The 20,432-nt window shown below is 35.3% G+C and overlaps 1 protein-coding gene across 1 annotated transcript in view; it reads right to left on the reverse strand.

Annotated features, from left to right (window-relative positions):
- Positions 1-12,292: 12,292 nt before the first annotated feature.
- LOC128025878 (forkhead box protein N2-like) overlaps positions 12,293-20,432 on the reverse strand; it is a 36,762-nt gene continuing 28,622 nt past the window's right edge. The window contains exons 3-6 of the mRNA XM_052612460.1: positions 17,957-18,081; positions 17,758-17,807; positions 16,608-16,676; positions 12,293-15,162 (exon numbers count right to left, since the gene is read on the reverse strand). Of these exons, the coding sequence (XP_052468420.1) occupies positions 14,717-15,162; positions 16,608-16,676; positions 17,758-17,807; positions 17,957-18,081 (690 nt within the window). The 3' untranslated portion in view covers positions 12,293-14,716. The remainder of the gene's footprint in view (positions 15,163-16,607; positions 16,677-17,757; positions 17,808-17,956; positions 18,082-20,432) is intronic.

Consider the following 20,432-nt stretch of genomic DNA (forward strand, 5'->3'; position numbering starts at 1 on the left):
AAAAAAAAAACTTGTTCAGGCTGAGGAAGAGTAAACGATCGCAGGATTTGATTGTTTGATTCCTCTCACACAGACAATACAATTATATGAGTGTAAATCTAAACGGTGTTTGAATATAAAGCACTTTGTGTGTGAAGACATTTGTGAATCAACTAATCAGCTGTCACTCGATTTCAGAGCCGCTAACTAGAATAAGATCACAGCTACTTTTATTTTCAGTATAAATATGGAGTTGAAAACATGAGGCTTGATGAAATAATACTGTGATAAAGATAAAGCATATTTATAATCATCGAGGCTCCTCAGACGTATGTTTTAGGAAGATTGTCCAGGGTTTCTTTTTTACTTTTTTTTTTTTTTTTTTTTTTACCTGTCACCGTTCGACTCGGAAACAAACAGAAGAGATTTTAATTTGATGAAGGTCATGGTGTTCTTCTTCACCGCAGAGAATGATGCTCTTCCCCTTGTTTTCCAGCTCAAATATCTGAACATCCTTAAATTGAGAAGCATTTAATGAAATATAAATGAGTTCATGTTTAAAACAAGAACAAATATCTGTCAGCGGCTCAGCGGTTCTTCCCCAGACTATTGCTGATGTGAGGAAGCAGTGAGGAATCCGCTGTATAGTGATTATGCTCTCTGCCCTTTAACCTCTCAAATCTGAATATATGCGCCAATTAATCTAATTTTATATCGAGTATGAAGAGATCTGTAATATACTTCACTGTATGTAATGAGAAATTAAATTACTTTAAATGCAACATCCATTATTTCTTTGCTGGGTTTAAAAGTTTTTTTTATGAATGATTATGTCATCTTTTATTATAAACATGAGTGCAGTATTAGCATTTGTATCAACATTATTAGAAATGTCTCAATGACTACGTTTACATGCAGCCAATAACCCGTTCAAAACCGGGATATTAGCAATAACCCGGTCGCGCACGGCCATGTAAACACCAGCAAAAACCCGGATATGCTCATATCCCGGTTTTTAAAAACCGGGATATTATACCTGGGGTACCCCTTTTCTAACCCGAATATTTGGTCTTGTAAACGCGTTTCGGCATATCCCCATCAAAATGTGTGTTCTGCGAATGTTCTATTCGTAAGGAATCTTGGTCTTTTGAGTCTTTGGATACAGGAAGAAGAATCGGAAATGACGCATATTGCGTATTACGTCCAGACGCTAACCGTGCGTCGCTGTTTACATCGGGATATTGGCGACTGATTACACATTCCATGTATACAGGAGCAGTGGTGGACGAAGTACACAAATCAAGTACTTGAGTAAAAGTACAGATACGTATAATAAAATATTACTCCAGTAAAAGTACTCCTTTTTCAATTTTACTCAAGTGAAAGTACAAAAGTACTAAATTTTTTATGTACTTAAGTAAAAAAGTACTGAAAGATAGATGTTTGCAATTTTATATAGGCTAATTTAATTTTATATTAGCACATTTTTTTTATTATTTTTTTAATCCTACTGCTCAAAATACCTGGGATTTTTTTCCAAAATAACCACTATATGGAGTCAAGATATATTTTCGTTGTTGATATGGACTACACTGATGAGAGTAATGTTAACTGTGAAGCTTACACTGTGATGTACCTGAGAGAAAACAGAGATGACCATCGGATTTTCTCCAGTAAGAACAAAGTATTTTAAAGTTTGTTGTTTTACAGAACATCACAGTTATATATGACATGATAATAAGGCCTGAAGATTTTAAGGAAAATATAATTATATTTTCATAATGATTTTTTCCTTCTCAAACCTTGTCTGGGGTGTAAAAACACCACTGGCCAAACGGGGTGCATCTCTTCCCCTCTTTGATAATTACTGTAGTTACCATTTTTCAGTACGGTTATGAATAACGTCCTTAATAACAATGGATGAAAAGTTTAGAGCTCTACTGATGATTAAGTCTAGAGTGTGTCCACCTTTGTGTGTGGGTCCATGTACATGCTGAATCGACAAGTAAAAAAAAGCCTCAAGTCCAAATGTTCATTTATCACCAATTAACTGTTTGACAAACACTTCCTGCTTCGATGTCCAGATCTGAATTTAAAAAAATCTCAAACATGCTCCGATGTCCCGATCTGAATCAACCGAGTCGCGAACAGGCTCCGAAGTGCCGATCTGAATCAACCGATTCGCGAACAGGCTCCGAAGTGCCGATCTGAATCAACCGAGTCGCGAACAGGCTCCGAAGTGCCGATCTGAATCAACCGAGTCGCGAACAGGCTCCGAAGTGCCGATCTGAATCAACCGATTCGCGAACAGGCTCCGAAGTGCCGATCTGAATCAACCGAGTCGCGAACAGGCTCCGAAGTGCCGATCTGAATCAACCGAGTCGCGAACAGGCTCCGAAGTGCCGATCTGAATCAACCGAGTCGCGAACAGGCTCCGAAGTGCCGATCTGAATCAACCGAGTCGCGAACAGGCTCCGAAGTGCTGATCTGAATCAACCGAGTCGCGAACAGGTTGCGAAGTGCCGTTCTGAATCAACCGAGTCGCGAACAGGCTCCGAAGTGCCGATCTGAATCAACGAGTCGCGAACAGGTTGCGAAGTGACGATCTGAATAAACCGAGTCGCGAACAGGCTCCGAAGTGACGATCTGAATCAATAGAGTCAAGAACAAGCTCCGAGTTGCCGATCTGAAAACTTCGACCAAAGAATGTAAAAAAATAAATAACTCAATTTCTCTAACTCTATACTCTAATAACTCTACAAATCTATGAAAGACTCAGATCGCGTGTCTAAAAATAAATCGCTATAGTAAAAGAGAAATAATAAGAGGAGTGAAGTTTCCTACCGTTCTGCTGTTTGGTCCTCACGCGCGTCTGACGCTCCGCGGCGCGTCTCCGCCCCTCACACGCGCGTTTACAGCGCTAAATTAATCATCTTTGCTAATTATTATACATTTACTTCATTGTCAGCTCCAGGTACTGAACTGTTTGAAACAAAAAAAGGTTGTATTTCAGTAATAATTCTAAATTATCAAAATAAAATATATAAAATAATGGTTTCTATTTTAATATCCTTTAAAATATAATCTATTTCTGTGATGTGCAGCTGTATTTTCAGCATCATTCCTCCAGTCTTCAGTGGCACATGATCTTTAGAAATCATGAAAATATGATGATTTATTATTAGAAGTATTAATAGTTGTGTTACCAAATATTATTTTGGAATCTGTGATCTGTGAAAGTGTTTTAAAGTTTGTGGTTTTACAGAACATCACAGTTATATATGACATGATAATAAGGCCTGAAGTTAGGAAGAACATTTTAAGGAAAATATAATTATATTTTCATAATGATTTTTTCCTTCTCAAACCTTGTCTGTGGTGTAAAAACACCCCTGGCCAAACGGGGTGCATCTCTTCCCCTCTTTGATAATTACTAGTTACCATGTTCTGAACATCACATCCTTTCTTTTGTCCCTAGATGTAATCTATATAGGCTACATATATATATATATATATATATATATATATAGGTGGTTGAATAAAAATATTTGGACATTATTTATAAAAATTACCTCAAGTTAGCACCAGCAAGCTTGTTAGCTAGACATTTAGCATCAGCTACAATATTTACTTATTTTCAGTACTGTTATGAATAAACATTCATGTCTGTCTAACGTTACTCGTCTAGTTAATCCAAACAATATACATATGTATAACGTTACTGTTAATACACAATATAAAAACAGATGTCATGGTAGCATTTTAATAAAACTGTTAATATTACGGTAGCGGGGAATTTGGACATGCATGAGTTATTTTATTTAATCTGTGTTAGTTTAAGGTTATTTAATTTAATTTTTTAACCTAAAACACAGAGACGCTGATTGATGTGTCTGCGTTTGCACTGGAGCATTTCAGTGGGCTTAAACAGATTACTCTTTACAGCGGATTTACCAAACAACTGACAATTTTGACCTAAATATGATTTTCAGTTACAATAATGAATCCTAAATTTCGACATTAATAACTTACTTTTAGCAACATCAGACGCACGCGCGCTCACAAGATCTGCCGGTTCTTACTTCTGTAGACTCGCACTAAACGGTTCATTTGAATCAGTGAGTGGTCGACTCCAGAACAGCTGCAATCGGATCATTCTAATTCGTAAACGAATCGTTTGGTGCGATTCGCGATCCGATTAAAGTTTATTTTGAAAAGACTCAGTTCGTTCATGATGAATCAGACACCGCTTCTGCGTGTCGGAGCACGTGATATATTATAGGGAGTAACGATATGTTTTATGAAATGTAGTGAAGTTAAAAGTACAATCTTATGCTTTGGAATGTAGTGAAGTAAAAGTAAAAGTTACTCAAAATAAAACTACTCCAGTAAAGTACAGATACTTGAAAAATGTACTTAAGTACAGTAACGAAGTAAAGCTACTCCGTTACTGTCCACCACTGTACAGGAGTAACTCTCTCTGCTCACGCATGTAAACGGGTTATCCCGAATGTTTCAGAAACCCAAATAGTGACCTTAACCCGACCATAACCCGAATTTTAACAGCATGTAAACGTAGTCACTGAATCAGAATCAAACGATTAAGTGATTAATGCAGAGATTTTCTTCCGTCTGCAGATCTATATACGCTGCTCCAGACAGCACCACGTCTCCGTTCTCCTTCACCTAGAGCCAGAACAGATCAGCGCTGAACACACACTGAAGGACTAAACACACACACCGAACACTTCGTCACCTTGCACTGGATGTGAATCCTGTTCTCTTCCTTCCACATCTCCGTCTGCAGAGACTGTCCCGGATACACCGGCTTCACGAAACGCACCTGAAGCACAGATCAGGGTCATTAACAGAAATTCATTAATTAGATGATTTGCAATCAATTTGGACTGAGAATACACATCACTATTATTGTGATAAATGAGAAAAGCATTCAATAGACATTACAGAATGAATATTTACAAATACATTTTTATATTAACCTTTGCATAAATAATACAAATGATAAATAATATTGAAATGATACTTTAAATATGAAACTGCGCCAGTAGGTGGCAGCGAGTGAGTAATTAAATCACTCAGAAATGATTCCGTAATGAACGAGTCATTGAATCACTGACTCACTTGATTCGTTCAAAACTTTCATTTATCATTGCAAATATCAGTATTCTACATTTTGGGAATAAAACATCAAACCATTATGCGTTTGTAATTGCAGGTTAAATGCATTTAAATGCTCGCGCGAACTTATTTTTTTGTTTTTTTTAAACGAAGATGCGCAAATCCACTTCATTTTCAGGTTTATTTGCACATCTTCTCAGTAAACAACGGCTCTGTGTAGTAACAGCTGCTGCTCTATGTTAAATCACGCACCTGAGGGAATTTATGTCACGTGACAATGTCAACATGGCGGATGTAGTACGTCCGAATTCCATTCATACTACCCACATTCATACTATTAGGTTGTTAAGTGATGACGTAAGAAGCGCTGCTTCCGGGTCCAAGCCTCAACTCGCTTCACTTGAGAATACCACCTCAGCAGCCGTTTATTAGCACCTTTTGTTGTTTTCTCATGGTAACTGATAGAGCGTTTGGACACGGAAGCGCTGCTACGTGATGTCAGACTTAACAAGCGAATAGACCAACGCTACTTTGGCGTCATCGAAGGGTAACGCCCCTTTTTTGGGGAAAACAAACGGATTCCTGATACAGAACTCGCTCCAGGGACCCATTGTTTTTCATTGTTTTTCTGATGTGTACAGGCCTGTCAGACACAATTACAAACAGATATTGTATAATATTTTGTTTAGTCCTAGCCTGCGAATATTTGAAACTTAAAATCACTTAACAGCCAAGGTAGCATGCCTAATGAGCAGTGGACAGTAACGGAGTAGCTTTACTTCGTTACTGTACTTAAGTACATTTTTCAAGTATCTGTACTTTACTGGAGTAGTTTTATTTTGAGTAACTTTTACTTTTACTTCACTACATTCCAAAGCATAAGATCGTACTTTTAACTTCACTACATTTCATAAAACATATCGTTACTCCCTATAATATATCACGTGCTCCGACACGCAGAAGCAGTGTCTGATTCATCATGAACGAACGGAGTCTTTTCAAAATAAACTTTAATCGGATCGCGAATCGCACCAAACGATTCGTTTACGAATTAGAATGATCCGATTGCAGCTGTTCTGGAGTCGACCACTCACTGATTCAAATGAACCATTTAGTGCGAGTCACCAGAAGTAAGAACCGGCAGATCTTGTGAGCGCGCGTGCGTCTGATGTTGTTGCTAAAAGTAAGTTATTAATGTCGAAATTTAGGATTCATTATTGTAACTGAAAATCATATTTAGGTCAAAATTGTCAGTTGTTTGGTAAATCCGCTGTAAAGAGTGATCTATTTAAGCCCACTGAAATGCTCCAGTGCAAACGCAGACACATCAATCAGCGTCTCTGTGTTTTAGGTTAAAAAATTAAATTAAATAACCTTAAACTAACACAGATTAAATAAAATAACTCATGCATGTCCAAATTCCCCGCTACCGTAATATTAACAGTTTTATTAAAATGCTACCATGACATCTGTTTTTATATTGTGTATTAACAGTAACGTTATACATATGTATATTGTTTGGATTAACTAGACGAGTAACGTTAGACAGACATGAATGTTTATTCATAACAGTACTGAAAATAAGTAAATATTGTAGCTGATGCTAAATGTCTAGCTAACAAGCTTACTGGTGCTAACTTGAGGTAATTTTTATAAATAATGTCCAAATATTTTTATTCAACCACCTATATATATATATATATATATATATATATATATATATATATATATATATATATATATATATATATATATATGTAGCCTATATAGATTACATCTAGGGACAAAAGAAAGGATGTGATGTTCAGAACATGGTAACTAGTAATTATCAAAGAGGGGAAGAGATGCACCCCGTTTGGCCAGGGGTGTTTTTACACCACAGACAAGGTTTGAGAAGGAAAAAATCATTATGAAAATATAATTATATTTTCCTTAAAATGTTCTTCCTAACTTCAGGCCTTATTATCATGTCATATATAACTGTGATGTTCTGTAAAACCACAAACTTTAAAACACTTTCACAGATCACAGATTCCAAAATAATATTTGGTAGCACAACTATTAATAGTTCTAATAATAAATCATCATATTTTCATGATTTCTAAAGATCATGTGACACTGAAGACTGGAGGAATGATGCTGAAAATACAGCTGCACATCACAGAAATAGATTATATTTTAAAGGATATTAAAATAGAAACCATTATTTTATATATTTTATTTTGATAATTTAGAATTATTACTGAAATACAACCTTTTTTTGTTTCAAACAGTTCAATGAACAATAATGAAGAACCTGGAGCTGACAATGAAGTAAATGTATAATAATTAGCAAAGATGATTAATTTAGCGCTGTAAACGCGCGTGTAAGGGGCGGAGACGCGCCGCGGAGCGTCAGACGCGCGTGAGGACCAAACAGCAGAACGGTAGGAAACTTCACTCCTCTTATTATTTCTCTTTTACTATAGCGATTTATTTTTAGACACGTGATCTGAGTCTTTCATAGATTTGTAGAGTTATTAGAGTATAGAGTTAGAGAAATTGAGTTATTTTTTTTTTTACATTCTTTGGTCGAAGTTTTCAGATAGGCACTTCGGAGCCTGTTCGCGACTCCGTTGATTCAGATCGGCACTTCGGAGCCTGTTCGCGACTCGGTTGGTTCAGATCGGCACTTCGTAGCCTGTTCGCGACTCGGTTGATTCAGAACGGCATTTCGGAGCCTGTTCGCGACTCGGTTGATTCAGAACGGCACTTCGCAACCTGTTCCCGACTCGATTGATTCAGATCGGCACTTCGGAGCCTGTTCGCGACTCGGTTGATTCAGAACGGCACTTCGCAACCTGTTCGCGACTCGGTTGATTCAGATCGGGACTTCGGAGCCTGTTCGCGACTCGGTTGGTTCAGATCGGCACTTCGTAGCCTGTTCGCGACTCGGTTGATTCAGATCGGCACTTCGGAGCCTGTTCGCGACTCGGTTGGTTCAGATCGGCACTTCGTAGCCTGTTCGCGACTCGGTTGATTCAGATCGGCACTTCGGAGCCTGTTCGCGACTCGGTTAGTTCAGATCGGGACTTCGGAGCCTGTTCGCGACTCGGTTGATTCAGATCGGCACTTCGGAGCCTGTTCGCGACTCGGTTGATTCAGATCGGCACTTCGGAGCCTGTTCGCGACTCGGTTAGTTCAGATCGGGACTTCGGAGCCTGTTCGCGACTCGGTTGATTCAGATCGGCACTTCGGAACCTGTTCGCGACTCGGTTGATTCAGATCGGGACATCGGAGCATGTTTGAGATTTTTTTAAATTCAGATCTGGACATCGAAGCAGGAAGTGTTTGTCAAACAGTTAATTGGTGATAAATGAATATTTGGACTTGAGTCTTTTTTTTACTTGTCGATTCAGCATGTACATGGACCCACACACAAAGGTGGACACACTCTAGACTTAATCATCAGTAGAGCTCTAAACTTTTCATCCATTGTTATTAAGGACGTTATTCATAACCGTACTGAAAAATGGTAACTACAGTAATTATCAAAGAGGGGAAGAGATGCACCCCGTTTGGACAGGAGTGTTTTTACACCCCAGACAAGGTTTGAGAAGGAAAAAATCATTATGAAAATATAATTATATTTTCCTTAAAATCTTCAGGCCTTATTATCATGTCATATATAACTGTGATGTTCTGTAAAACAACAAACTTTAAAATACTTTGTTCTTACTGGTGAAAATCAGATGGTCATCTCTGTTTTCTCTCAGGTACATCACAGTGTATGCTTCACAGTTAACATTACTCTCATCAGTGTAGTCCATATCAACAACAAAAATATATCTTGACTCCATATAGTGGTTATTTTGGAAAAAAATCCCAGGTATTTTGAGCAGTAGGATTAAAAAAAAAATGTGCTAATATAAAATTAAATTAGCCTATATAAAATTGCAAACATCTATCTTTCAGTACTTTTTTACTTAAGTACATAAAAAATTTAGTACTTTTGTACTTTCACTTGAGTAAAATTGAAAAAGGAGTACTTTTACTTTTACTGGAGTAATATTTTATTATACGTATCTGTACTTTTACTCAAGTACTTGATTTGTGTACTTCGTCCACCACTGCTAATGAGAGCTAACGTTAATCACGTAGCTACTATCAGCTTCGTATTTCTAACTACAACAAAACTGTCAATAGTGAAATATGATCCAAGTAAACCACCGACTCCTCTTGACATGGCCTCATCGTCTAGTTTATCATACTGTGAGTATGTTAATGACAAAAATAGGCTACTTGGTGATTCCACGAGATAATCGTAACGTTAGATGTCCATATTTGGCCACTGCGTGGGGTTATTAATCCAGTTTTCGACCATTTCAAAGGGAAACCTCTGTAAACACCGTATCCAGTAGCTTAATTAAATACCTCTCACGGTCCTCGGCCCGTAAAGAGAGTGTGTATGTTTCTGCCATTTTTGCTATCAATAAATTAGAGCGAGTTCTGTATCAGGGGAATCCGTCTGTTTTCCCCAAAAAGGGGCGTCAACCTTCGATGACGCAAAAGTAGCGTTGGTCTATATAGAACGTACTTTTCTAACGGTCGAGTAGTACGTTCGAATTCAAATGTAGTACCCAGTACGCAGTATGCGATTTCGGACGCAGCTTCTGTCTCTCATCACACAACTTTACGCTGTCTGGTTGCTAGGCAACTGTTGGCGCGATGCGGTTGCTACGGAAGCCGGTTGGGAGGCTGTAATTTCTGGTTGAGTTGAAGTGAATGAGACACTGTGCTGATTATCAATGGAGGCTATTCTGAGACTCACAAAACACTCGTCAGATTTACTAAGCGCAGTGATAAACATGCTTCACTAGATTTACACACTCAATACAGTCTATAAGAGAGAAAAACATCAGCAAACAGCAGATATAACTGAGGATCTCCAATAAAACCCTCATCTAAAGCTCCGAGTTGAGTTCATCACCAGCAGATGGAGCGGTCCGTCCACATTATTCATCTCAAAACCTCAATGTATTTTTGGATTCAGGCATTTATCTGTAATATTTATTTGAAAAATATCTTTATACAGTATAGAGACAACAAGATGAACTACTGGGATTTATTTGTCAATGTACTAAAAGCAAAATAAACTTTTACTATCTGGAAAAAAAATTACTTTGTATTATCATTCATAATATTATTAAGATAATGATTAAACTTTAATATAAAAAATAAATTATTTTAATTAAATATGTAAAAATAAATCGCATGCAAGTTACAAAAGATGTTTAATGTAAAAAAATTCAAGACTATTTTAACTCTATAGAGCCCCCTACAAAAAAAAAAAAATATATATATATATATATATACCTTTAGGTGGCGATGAAGTGTTAAAATGTTCCTCAATATAAAGTTTCAGATACACATCTGGACAAAACCATCTTAAGTAAACCAACATCTTTTATTCAATAATACCATATATAATGCAATTGCATATCTTTGGCGAAAATAAATTTTATAAACATTTTATTAACAAAGGTAAGCGTACAAAAACGAGGGGTTTGTCTGTGTAGCAGACGGGGACAAACTCACACCGAGGTGAAAGATCGGCTTGGCAGAGAGTCGTCAGGACAGAAATCAGATTTATTTACATCATTCAAGACCACACGAGGAGAGTATGAGACCAACACTTCTCAGATTCATTCTCCTCGTCTTCCTTCTCTTCACAGTTGGCAGTAAGCTCTCACAGATACGTTTCCAGCTCTGAGTTTAGTTTCACAGGAATATCCAACTATGGGAACTGAGAATGAAGAAGCAGTGCATCATGGGATGGCGAGCCGCTGGTCACGTGGCAGTGCAGATAAACAATGGCAGTTTACAAAAATACAATGAAATGGCATTTTCACATATTGTATTCATACTGTACACTCATGATAAAAGTAACTTGATGTTAAATGTTCCATTTGGGGTCAATATTTCCCCAAAATTCCCAGATTTCATGGGTAAAATCTCACAAAAACATGTCCAAAGGGCTTTTTTTTTTTTTTTACATGCAATGAATGTTTTAAATTATATATATTATTATATATATTTGTTCCCTTCTTTTACGTCATATATATGTAAATATAATTTATTATTCATATGCATGTTAAAAATTAAGCCGTCATATGTGTATTTGCATGTAAATAAAGAATAATCCATCAAGACAGATCAATCTTTATGTGCATGCATATGCATATTTATAAAGTGTAGGATTTATTTAAAATGAATAGTTCATGATTCTGGGTGAAATGTACATGAAAATAAAATGCAAAAAAAAAAAAAAAAAAAACAATCCCAATTTTCTTAAAGTATGATGTGATTCCTTATTTCTTCATTTTGTATTTGAGGTGAAATAAAGTCATGTTTAATTGACAGGTTTGGTGAGACTTGGCAGTTTAATTAGTTAATAGTCAATACTTCATAACCTGATGCACAGAAAAGGAAATCAAGACAGGAGTACTAAAGCAGTCTTGGCTATTTTGGCACAAGAGGAACAAACACAGGTTTTGTAGACACTTAAGTTTTTTTTTTTTTACAGAAGGAACCCAACGAGGGTCCAAATGAAATGAAGAAATGAGCAGCTCATTAACAGCGACCCTTTTATTCCTCATTGTCTTAATGAACGGCTCTAGGTGTGTTTGAGACAGTGATTCTTCTGCTGTTCAAGAGCGACAGGCTTCTGCTTCAGATTACAGACGGAGGCTCAAACCCGAAAAAACAACCAAAAAGCTGACCATACTCTGATTCTGACTGCCGTATACTTCATCCTGCTCCACAACTCTGAGCAATGACACAGTTTACATCCTCTACTAACAATACAGCATGGATATATATATTTAAAACACTGTTTTTTTTGTTTTTTTTTTGTAAATGTGGCAGTATGAAGTTTCTCATGAAATCATGTGTGCATCATTTTTCACCCCAAAATAGTACATGTATATATGTGTGTCTATATATATATATATATGTGTGTGTATATATATATATATATATATATATATATATATATATATATATATATATATATATATATATATGTGTATGTATATATATATATATATATATTTATAGACACACACACACACACAAAATCCCATAACTTTATTGAATTTTGATGTTTGAGATTTGAGTTTGTTTGTATATCAAATAGTTTTTTTTTACAATTAAAATCCTCAAATGTGACCCAGGACTACAAAACCAGACATAAGTGTAAATTTTCAGAAATCTGGAATCTGGGGGTGCAAAAAAAATCTAAATATTGAGAAAATCATCTTTAAAGTTGTCCAAATGAATTCTTAGCAATGCATATTACTAATCAAAAATTTGGTTTTTAATTATTTATGGTAGGAAATTTACAAAATATCTTCATGGAACATGATCTTTACTTAATATCCTAATAATTTTTGGCATAAAAGAAAAATCGATAAATTTGACTCGTGCAATGTATTTTTGGCTATTGCTACAAATATACCCCAGAGACTTAAGACTGCTTTTGTGCTCCAGGGTCACAAATTAGAAGATGATACAAATACTACCATGATACATAAACATTTAGCAATTTACATATTTAAATCTTTGTTTTCACAGTAGATTAATGAAAACAAATGAGATTTAAAATTACATTTAAAAGACATTTTGTTAAGTGCCATTTTCCTCTCAGAATTCTGGCATCAGTCTTCTGGAGGATAAAAAAATAAGCTTAAATTATTAAGAAAATAATGTTGTCATGAAAGATAAAAATATCAATCTACATTTTCTTCAGACAAAATATAATATCTTATTTTTCCTTTTGATTTTGAGGTGAAATATGACCTTTTCTTTAGCGGTTTCATGCGATTCACCCTCATATGAACCTGTATCTCTACATCTTCATCCACAGTCTTGAGCTCAAGGTGTAAATGGTTTAAATCCAGTGTTGATGGCACAGAGTCTGCGGACTGCGTTAAAACTCGCTAAAATGTGAACAGAAACACACACATACATAATCACACACACACAGAGGAAACACAGAGCTACACGGCTTTCGTTTTTTGCATAGGCTCTGAACAGAGGGAATCCTAACGCTGACGGACACGGATCTTGATCTTGTGTTGATATATTCAAGATTAGGCTTTGATTCCAGTCATGCAGTCGTGAATTTTCACTTTTTAAATTTGTTAAAGGCTCATTGAAAATCTCATTAAATCTGACATGAACATGTTCAGGTCATATTTCACTCCAAAACAAGAAAAACAAATAAGAATTAATATTCTTCATTAAAGGTATATTTTAGTACTGTTATAATAATAATAATTATTTATTAATATTATCATTTTATTATAAAAAAAAATTTGTTTGAATTTTGGATTGTAACATTTTCATGACAACTAAGCATTTATATTAAAAATAACATTAAGGTGGAAATTATTGTATTTTTTTTTTTGCCTATTTAAAAATGGAAAATGGAAATTTATGACAAGCATTTATTCAGAATTGATGTGGTACCAAAAAAAATTAAATAAAATGCAATTGTAATTTTAAAAAATTACATTAATGGCAATTGTGACAAAAATAAATAAATAAAAAAATAAACCTATTTTAGTACTGTTATTAATTATTATTATTATTATTATTTATTTACATTTTTGCAAAAGTTAAAATACATCATGGTAGCAAATTTTGTGTTGGTTTTAAGCCAATTTTTTGCTGACTTTTAAAAACTAAAAAGGTTACTGTAGTTAACAAGTTTTATTTGCAGTTATTGTACGTTCCAACTCCAATTAGTAAAAACAGCTTTGATTATTTATTTTTTTTCATATTACAGTATTAATAAATATCACAGCATGGTGACATCTGATGCGCTACCAAAAAAAAAAAAAAATATATAGCACAAAAAAATACCATATTACAGTATTTTTAATTAAGAAAATTTTGAATTCTGAAGAAAATGTGCCAGGTTTAATTTAAATGCAAATCATATTTATTTTTCTTTTGATTCTGGAGTGAAGTGTGCCCTATATTCAGGAGATTTTCCCATATAAACATCACCAAACATGACAAAGTAATCCTTACATTCTTTCTGCATCTGCTCAAAACATACCCAGCGCCTCTGATGAAGAGAACGAACGCCCGCCGCCTGATGACAATTATTGCATTTCTTTGTTCAGTACATGAAAAAAAAAAAAGGCAGGGAATTCTTGACGTAATTCTCAAATATAAAGTGGATGACGAGAGGTTAGTGCTTCGAACCACACTGACATGCACTCGTTCTCTGTATAAATACCACAGAAGCACTTGGAAGCGTAGGACACTCACTTAAAGAGGAAGCATGCAAACGTTTAAGAGAAAAAAAAACAGCAGTTTCTCCCAATCCGAGAAATCCTGAAGCACGACAACCTGCGTTTCTCCGTAAGCTTCTCAGTATGGCTTCGTTCAGCTCAGCGTATTGCCGTAGTTTGAGTCCGGGATGGGAATTCTCTCGTATATAAAAAAAAAAATGAAAATAAAGAAAGGTTTGAATGATGTGAAAAATGAGGAGGCACATTCACTGATACACAGTCTAGGGGTTAAAATGTGTTTCTCTAAAAGCGATTCATTTCCGACGCTTCTCCGGCTTTTTGCTCTTGGCCGTTCGCTTCGAGAGATCAAAGCCGGACCGGATCCCGGCCAGGTGCAAGAGAGACCCGGCCGCCTCCTTCAGCTCCTCGTCCAGCTCCGGTTTGGACTCGTGCCGGGCTCGTTTAACCGGAAGAGGGCACTTGACGGTGAGCGGGCGACGGATGGGGAGCGAGGGCAGACGTGGGTTCCTCTCTTCCTCCGAATCCTCGTCGCTGTGGAAGCCCTCGCTGCCGGCGCGCCGGTCCTGGCCCGAGTCACAGCCGGCCTCGTCCAGGGAGGACAGCGAGGACGAGGAGGATGAGGAAGAGCGAGACGAGCAGCGCTGGAAGGACGAGCTGCTGTAGTTGTGATCCTGCTTCGGGTCGCTGCTCACCAGGACCGAATCTGGGCGAGAGAGGTCAATGGGGCTGTCCGGGTCACCTGAGGAACAAACCACAACACAATCACAATGCAGCCCAAATGTTTCTGAAATACAGCCAAGAATGTTGCTTTTTCATGCACCGGTCAGTTTTGGGCTATTTATTTATAATACATTTATCTTTCAAGGCTTTCTCAAAATGAGTGCGTTCTCCACGGTTGCAATTACACCGAACTTCCTATGCATCTATATTGTTTTTATACAGAGCATAGATCTCATTTTATTCTTAAAAACATGGTGAAAATAAATTTTCTTACTGGCTGTTAACAGTATTTTCTGATTTATAGTGTAAGAGAAATCCAAAAACCATCAAGTCTAATGTTAACCAAATAAAACAGGATTTTTTAACCATATGCTCATTAATAAATAATGCATATTTAATTACATCATGCATCAGTTGCATATTTATACATAACATTTCAGAAAACTGGTACTTTATTTTTTGTAACTAATTTTGCATTGTTTTTTCGCATAAAATATTTAGCAATTATTCAAACAACCAACATATCAATATTTTTATTAACATTATAGATTTAATATTTCACACACACACGTGTTTATGTGTGTGTGTGTGCACGGCATATGTGTGTGAGGAATATTATAAATATAATATAGCAGTATCAAAGTTATATTTCTAGTACATTTTTTTAAATAAATTACAAATGTAAATAAAGTATTTAAATAAAGTGAAAAATTAAGAATGGTGGTATATAATTATATTATTCCTTTACTCTATTTACCAGGGTGTCTTGACATTTTTTTTCTTGGATATGTATTTTTAAATCACAAAGAGCCAGAAATATTCATTTTCACCATGTTTTTAGCAATAAAACGTAGAAATTCAGACAAATGTCATATGAAGAATCCTTTCAGTAAAAACCTTAAGACTCTAAATAAATAAGGAAGGAATAAAAACTGTATATGTAAGCGCTGCTGAATTGAAGATCTGAAGTGATATAGATATAAACACTTGCATGTTGTCTTCCCACTAGTCTGAAACAACACATTATGAAAAGTCAAACGGTCCGAAATCTCAAAATTGACCGGTGCATGAAAAACGATATTTTTGCATGCAGTGTGTTTTTATTCTCTGGCTTTAAAGGTTTCGGGTGCATCTTCTCGACAGGTTTCAAGCTCAAGAGACGCATCATCAAGTCCTTTCATGCACCTGTCTTAATGAAGCACTCTTATGATGGTTTATTCTCCTAGGGTCATTAAGGCTCATTAGCGGTAGAGAACACTACAGTAACACGCTTAACGAGGATAAAGACAATGCTGCACTAATTACCAGCGAGAGCTTTTAGTTATGCAGACATATTTGCAAACCCATCTCCATAAATAAGATGCAAACTAGCCTTTCTGCATGAACTTTCTATGATAAACATTATAGGGGCAGATGAGCTTAATAAGAGAACGTTAGATGATAGAATGATGGGTGTTCTCTTACATGGGTCACTGTGGTGTCCAGGGGCCGAGTTTAAGAGCATCATTGCAGTGGCGGCATCAATGTCAGACTCTGTAAAGGACATAGAGACACACAGTGGTCAGAGCATTGCTGTGTGTGTGTGTGTCTGTGGGGGGAAATCAAGGGACTGGAGATCCTCTGTTTCCATGCAACTCTTCAGAATGTTTTAATTATTCACTACCAACCAGACAGAGAGAGTGAACACAACTGCTTCTATACTCAAGATGACGGAGAAAGAGAAAGAAAATACTTGATAACAGTCCAGAATACAAGCTAAAAATCACAGGGTTCTCATATTGTGTGAGCAATGAATTGCCTTTATTTTGAAAGATGATAGATGGGATCTAACTTCTAATAAATCAAAATAAATAAATAAAATACAATAAAAAAATAATAAAATAAATGTAAAATTTTAAAAATTAATATAAAAAAATATTGGAAAATTTAATCAAAATAAACAAAAAATAAAATAAAAACACAAATATATAAAAATAAATCGTGTGCCTCAATATTCAAACATCTTTCAGTATGAGAGTTTAAAATAAGTGTCCCTAAGAAAAGTATGTTGAAAAGAGTATGCCTGCAGTATGCCCTACTATTTCAGATAGATGTCTGAAGCGTGGATCCGTGCACACTCTAATTGCTAATATTGCCCACAATCCATTGCGTTTTGACGAATCATGAATTTCAGAACTACAAAAATATGAATAAAAAGCGTTAAAAAAACTACAAAAATGGCAGATGTGTGCGACCGCCGTTAAAGAGGTTTGAGTTACTAATAATCAACATTTAACATAGTAAAAATATCGATTTAATATTATCTGTGTTATATTTCATTTCAGGGGATGTGATAAGATGATTGACAAGCCAGTTTACAGTCACGGTGTGTGTAAGACTATGCAACAGAGCAGTCCGGTAAAAATGCAATCGTATGCATATGTCGCCTACTCTTCTACAACACACTCAAAAGTGTGTACTCTTTCTTCACCAAAAGAGAGCATCGTTTAAGGGATCATGCAGCATAAATCACTTTTTAATGCATGCTTTTATTTGTTCTTTAACTCACAAGTTTTCAAATCACCACTTGTTTCGACAGAGACATATTTAACTGAGAGAAACAGAGATGGCTCACCTTTTAGAGCGCAGCCGTGGAGGAAGAGGTGACGTGCGGGTGAGAAGGCACTGTCACACAGTAAAACAGAAAGCAGGACACTCAGAATGACTTTAGAGACAAACGACTGAGATGTGTGGAACTGGGCTGGTTTGCATGCATCAAACATTAGCTGATGCATCTCTATTAGTTTGTACTATAGTAAATGTGTGCGTGTTACCTGGGAGGGGATGCAGGGGGCGTACAGAAGGAGTGGGCTGTGGGAAAGTGCTGTTTCTTCAGGGCTTGGATCAGATTGGGTCTGTATTCGGGGTCCACACACCACAGAGAGCCTTTTCCATTAACCTAGGAGAAACACATGAACATGTACAGTCAGATGAGCAAGTAATAATATAATAATAAATAATAATATAATAATCAGAAGGTTTGAGAGCTTAATTTGTTTTGACTGTTTTTGGACTAAAACCACATTATGGTGCATATTCATATCCAAAACCAGCAAAAATAAATAAATAAATATAATGCATAATATAAATTGTATTACTTTATAATACAGAAATTATATTAATAATAATAATAAACAATATACATTAAAATAAAATAAAATGCAACCGAGGTAGTATTAGTTGCATTTATTCAGATTAAAACTAACATCATTAAAGCAAACAAAGTGTGTGAAATATATTTATTATTATTATTATTATTATAAATACATTAATAAATTAATAAACCATAAAAAATTATATTAATATTAAATAATATGCATACAAAATAAAATAAAATCCAACTAGTAGTTGGTAGTATTAGTGGTGCATTTATTCAGATTAAAACTGAAAAATCATTGCATTGCAGTATTTATTCATTCATTGAAAATGTCAATTGGCCATACAGGTCCTGCTGGGAGTTTACGAGCAGTGGTTAAAAGCAGCAGATAAACTTCAAAACATGTAGCTGTAAGCTGTATTAGTTAATTATTATTGCACTCAATGGATGGATTTAGCTGCGAATCAAGAGAGTTAAAGGCAGAATAACCCAGAAGCTTCAACATCTCTGAGAAAAGATGCTGGGAAAGATCTTCCATTTGCCAAACAGCAAAACAATACAAAGACAGACCAGGTTTAGATCAGATTTATACCTTAAAATCAAACATAATATAAACTATATTTCGAATTAACATAAAAAAAGCTTACTTTTTGGACTAGTACTTTTTGCATTGTAAAACTATTTGCAGGTAATGACAACAATTTAATTCACTCTTCTAGAATTTAAATTATTCTAAAATCTAAAAATCTCATTACCACAAAAAAAAAACAATATACATGTTTTTATAATATTTAATTATTATAATAAATAATAATATAATGAGGTAACATAATAATAAAATATTATAGAATAAAAATATAATAATAATAAAATTACATCAAATTAAATTACATTAATTTATTCAGATTTTAACTGGGAAAAAATAACTGGGAATTTTTTTTTTTACTGTATTTGTTTAACAGAAAACTTACTAAACCAGAACATTTTTTTACATAAATTTTATTTTTTTATTTTATTAAAATAATAATAATAATAAAAATAAATTGTGATCATATTTGTTCTCTAATCATATTACCACAAATATTTACATAAAAATAAACTATGTATAATAATAATACATTTTATATATAAAATTTATAATATTACATACTAACAATATTATCTAATAATAAACAAAAAGGTATAAAAAATGTATTGGTATTTGCATAACATTAATTAATTCACATTTTAACTCAAATCATTGCATTGAAGTATTTTTAAGGTGTTTTTTTTTACAGAAAATTTCAAAACTATTACAGTAATAAAAAAAACATTCTCACTAATGAGAATTTGGGAGTGAGGTGGTTTAATTGCCACAAAAATCATAAAGGCTATGCAAAATATCTTCAAGCTGCGGTAGGTAACTTTTGACGCTCTAGCGGTTAATAAACAGAACTGCTTGCGTCTTGCGGAAGAACATCGTAGCCGGAACTACTTCTCTCTGTTTATGTCTATGAAGAATCACAAAGGTACTGGGTTACTCCGCCGCGGTATCCCCGAAGCAATCTAAAATAGTCCGAATATAAACACTTATTATAGGTGCACCCTAGTGATTCAGGACAAGCTAAAATCACAGTTTGGAAAATGGATTCATGGTGTACTCGCTTATTATATACATTTTTCTACATTTTGAACACAAACAAAGTTACGGACCGCAGCTCTGATTGGTTGTTTCTTACCGGGAGCGATGGAGTTTCTGCAAATGGCAATAGGACACTGGGAGGAGCCAGAGGAGCTTGATTTTTTCACAGATTATCTGTCTCATATTCTACTGTCAGGACATAATGACAGGTTTAACAAATATATTTTTACAAAAGGTACCTACTGCAGCTTTAATGCTCACGAAAATCATAACATTTTCTATGTGCAGAATATAATGCATATAAATATATATAGAGAGAGAGAGAGATACAGAAACAGAGGAATAGGTAGGAGGAGGAGGAGGCCTATAACCTTGACTCAGATTACCAGCCTGCTCATAAACAGGAAGGAGGAAATGTTGCGTTGGCAACTGAAACCAGGCAGTGTCATGTGAAAGCAGCTCTGTGTGTCTGTGTCTGTGTCTGACGGATGGGCTCTCGCTGACCTCACAGCTCCACAGAAGATCATTTCAC

Source organism: Carassius gibelio, chromosome A13 (assembly GCF_023724105.1).
Source record: "Carassius gibelio isolate Cgi1373 ecotype wild population from Czech Republic chromosome A13, carGib1.2-hapl.c, whole genome shotgun sequence".
In the NCBI taxonomy this organism is placed as follows: Eukaryota; Metazoa; Chordata; class Actinopteri; order Cypriniformes; family Cyprinidae; genus Carassius; species Carassius gibelio.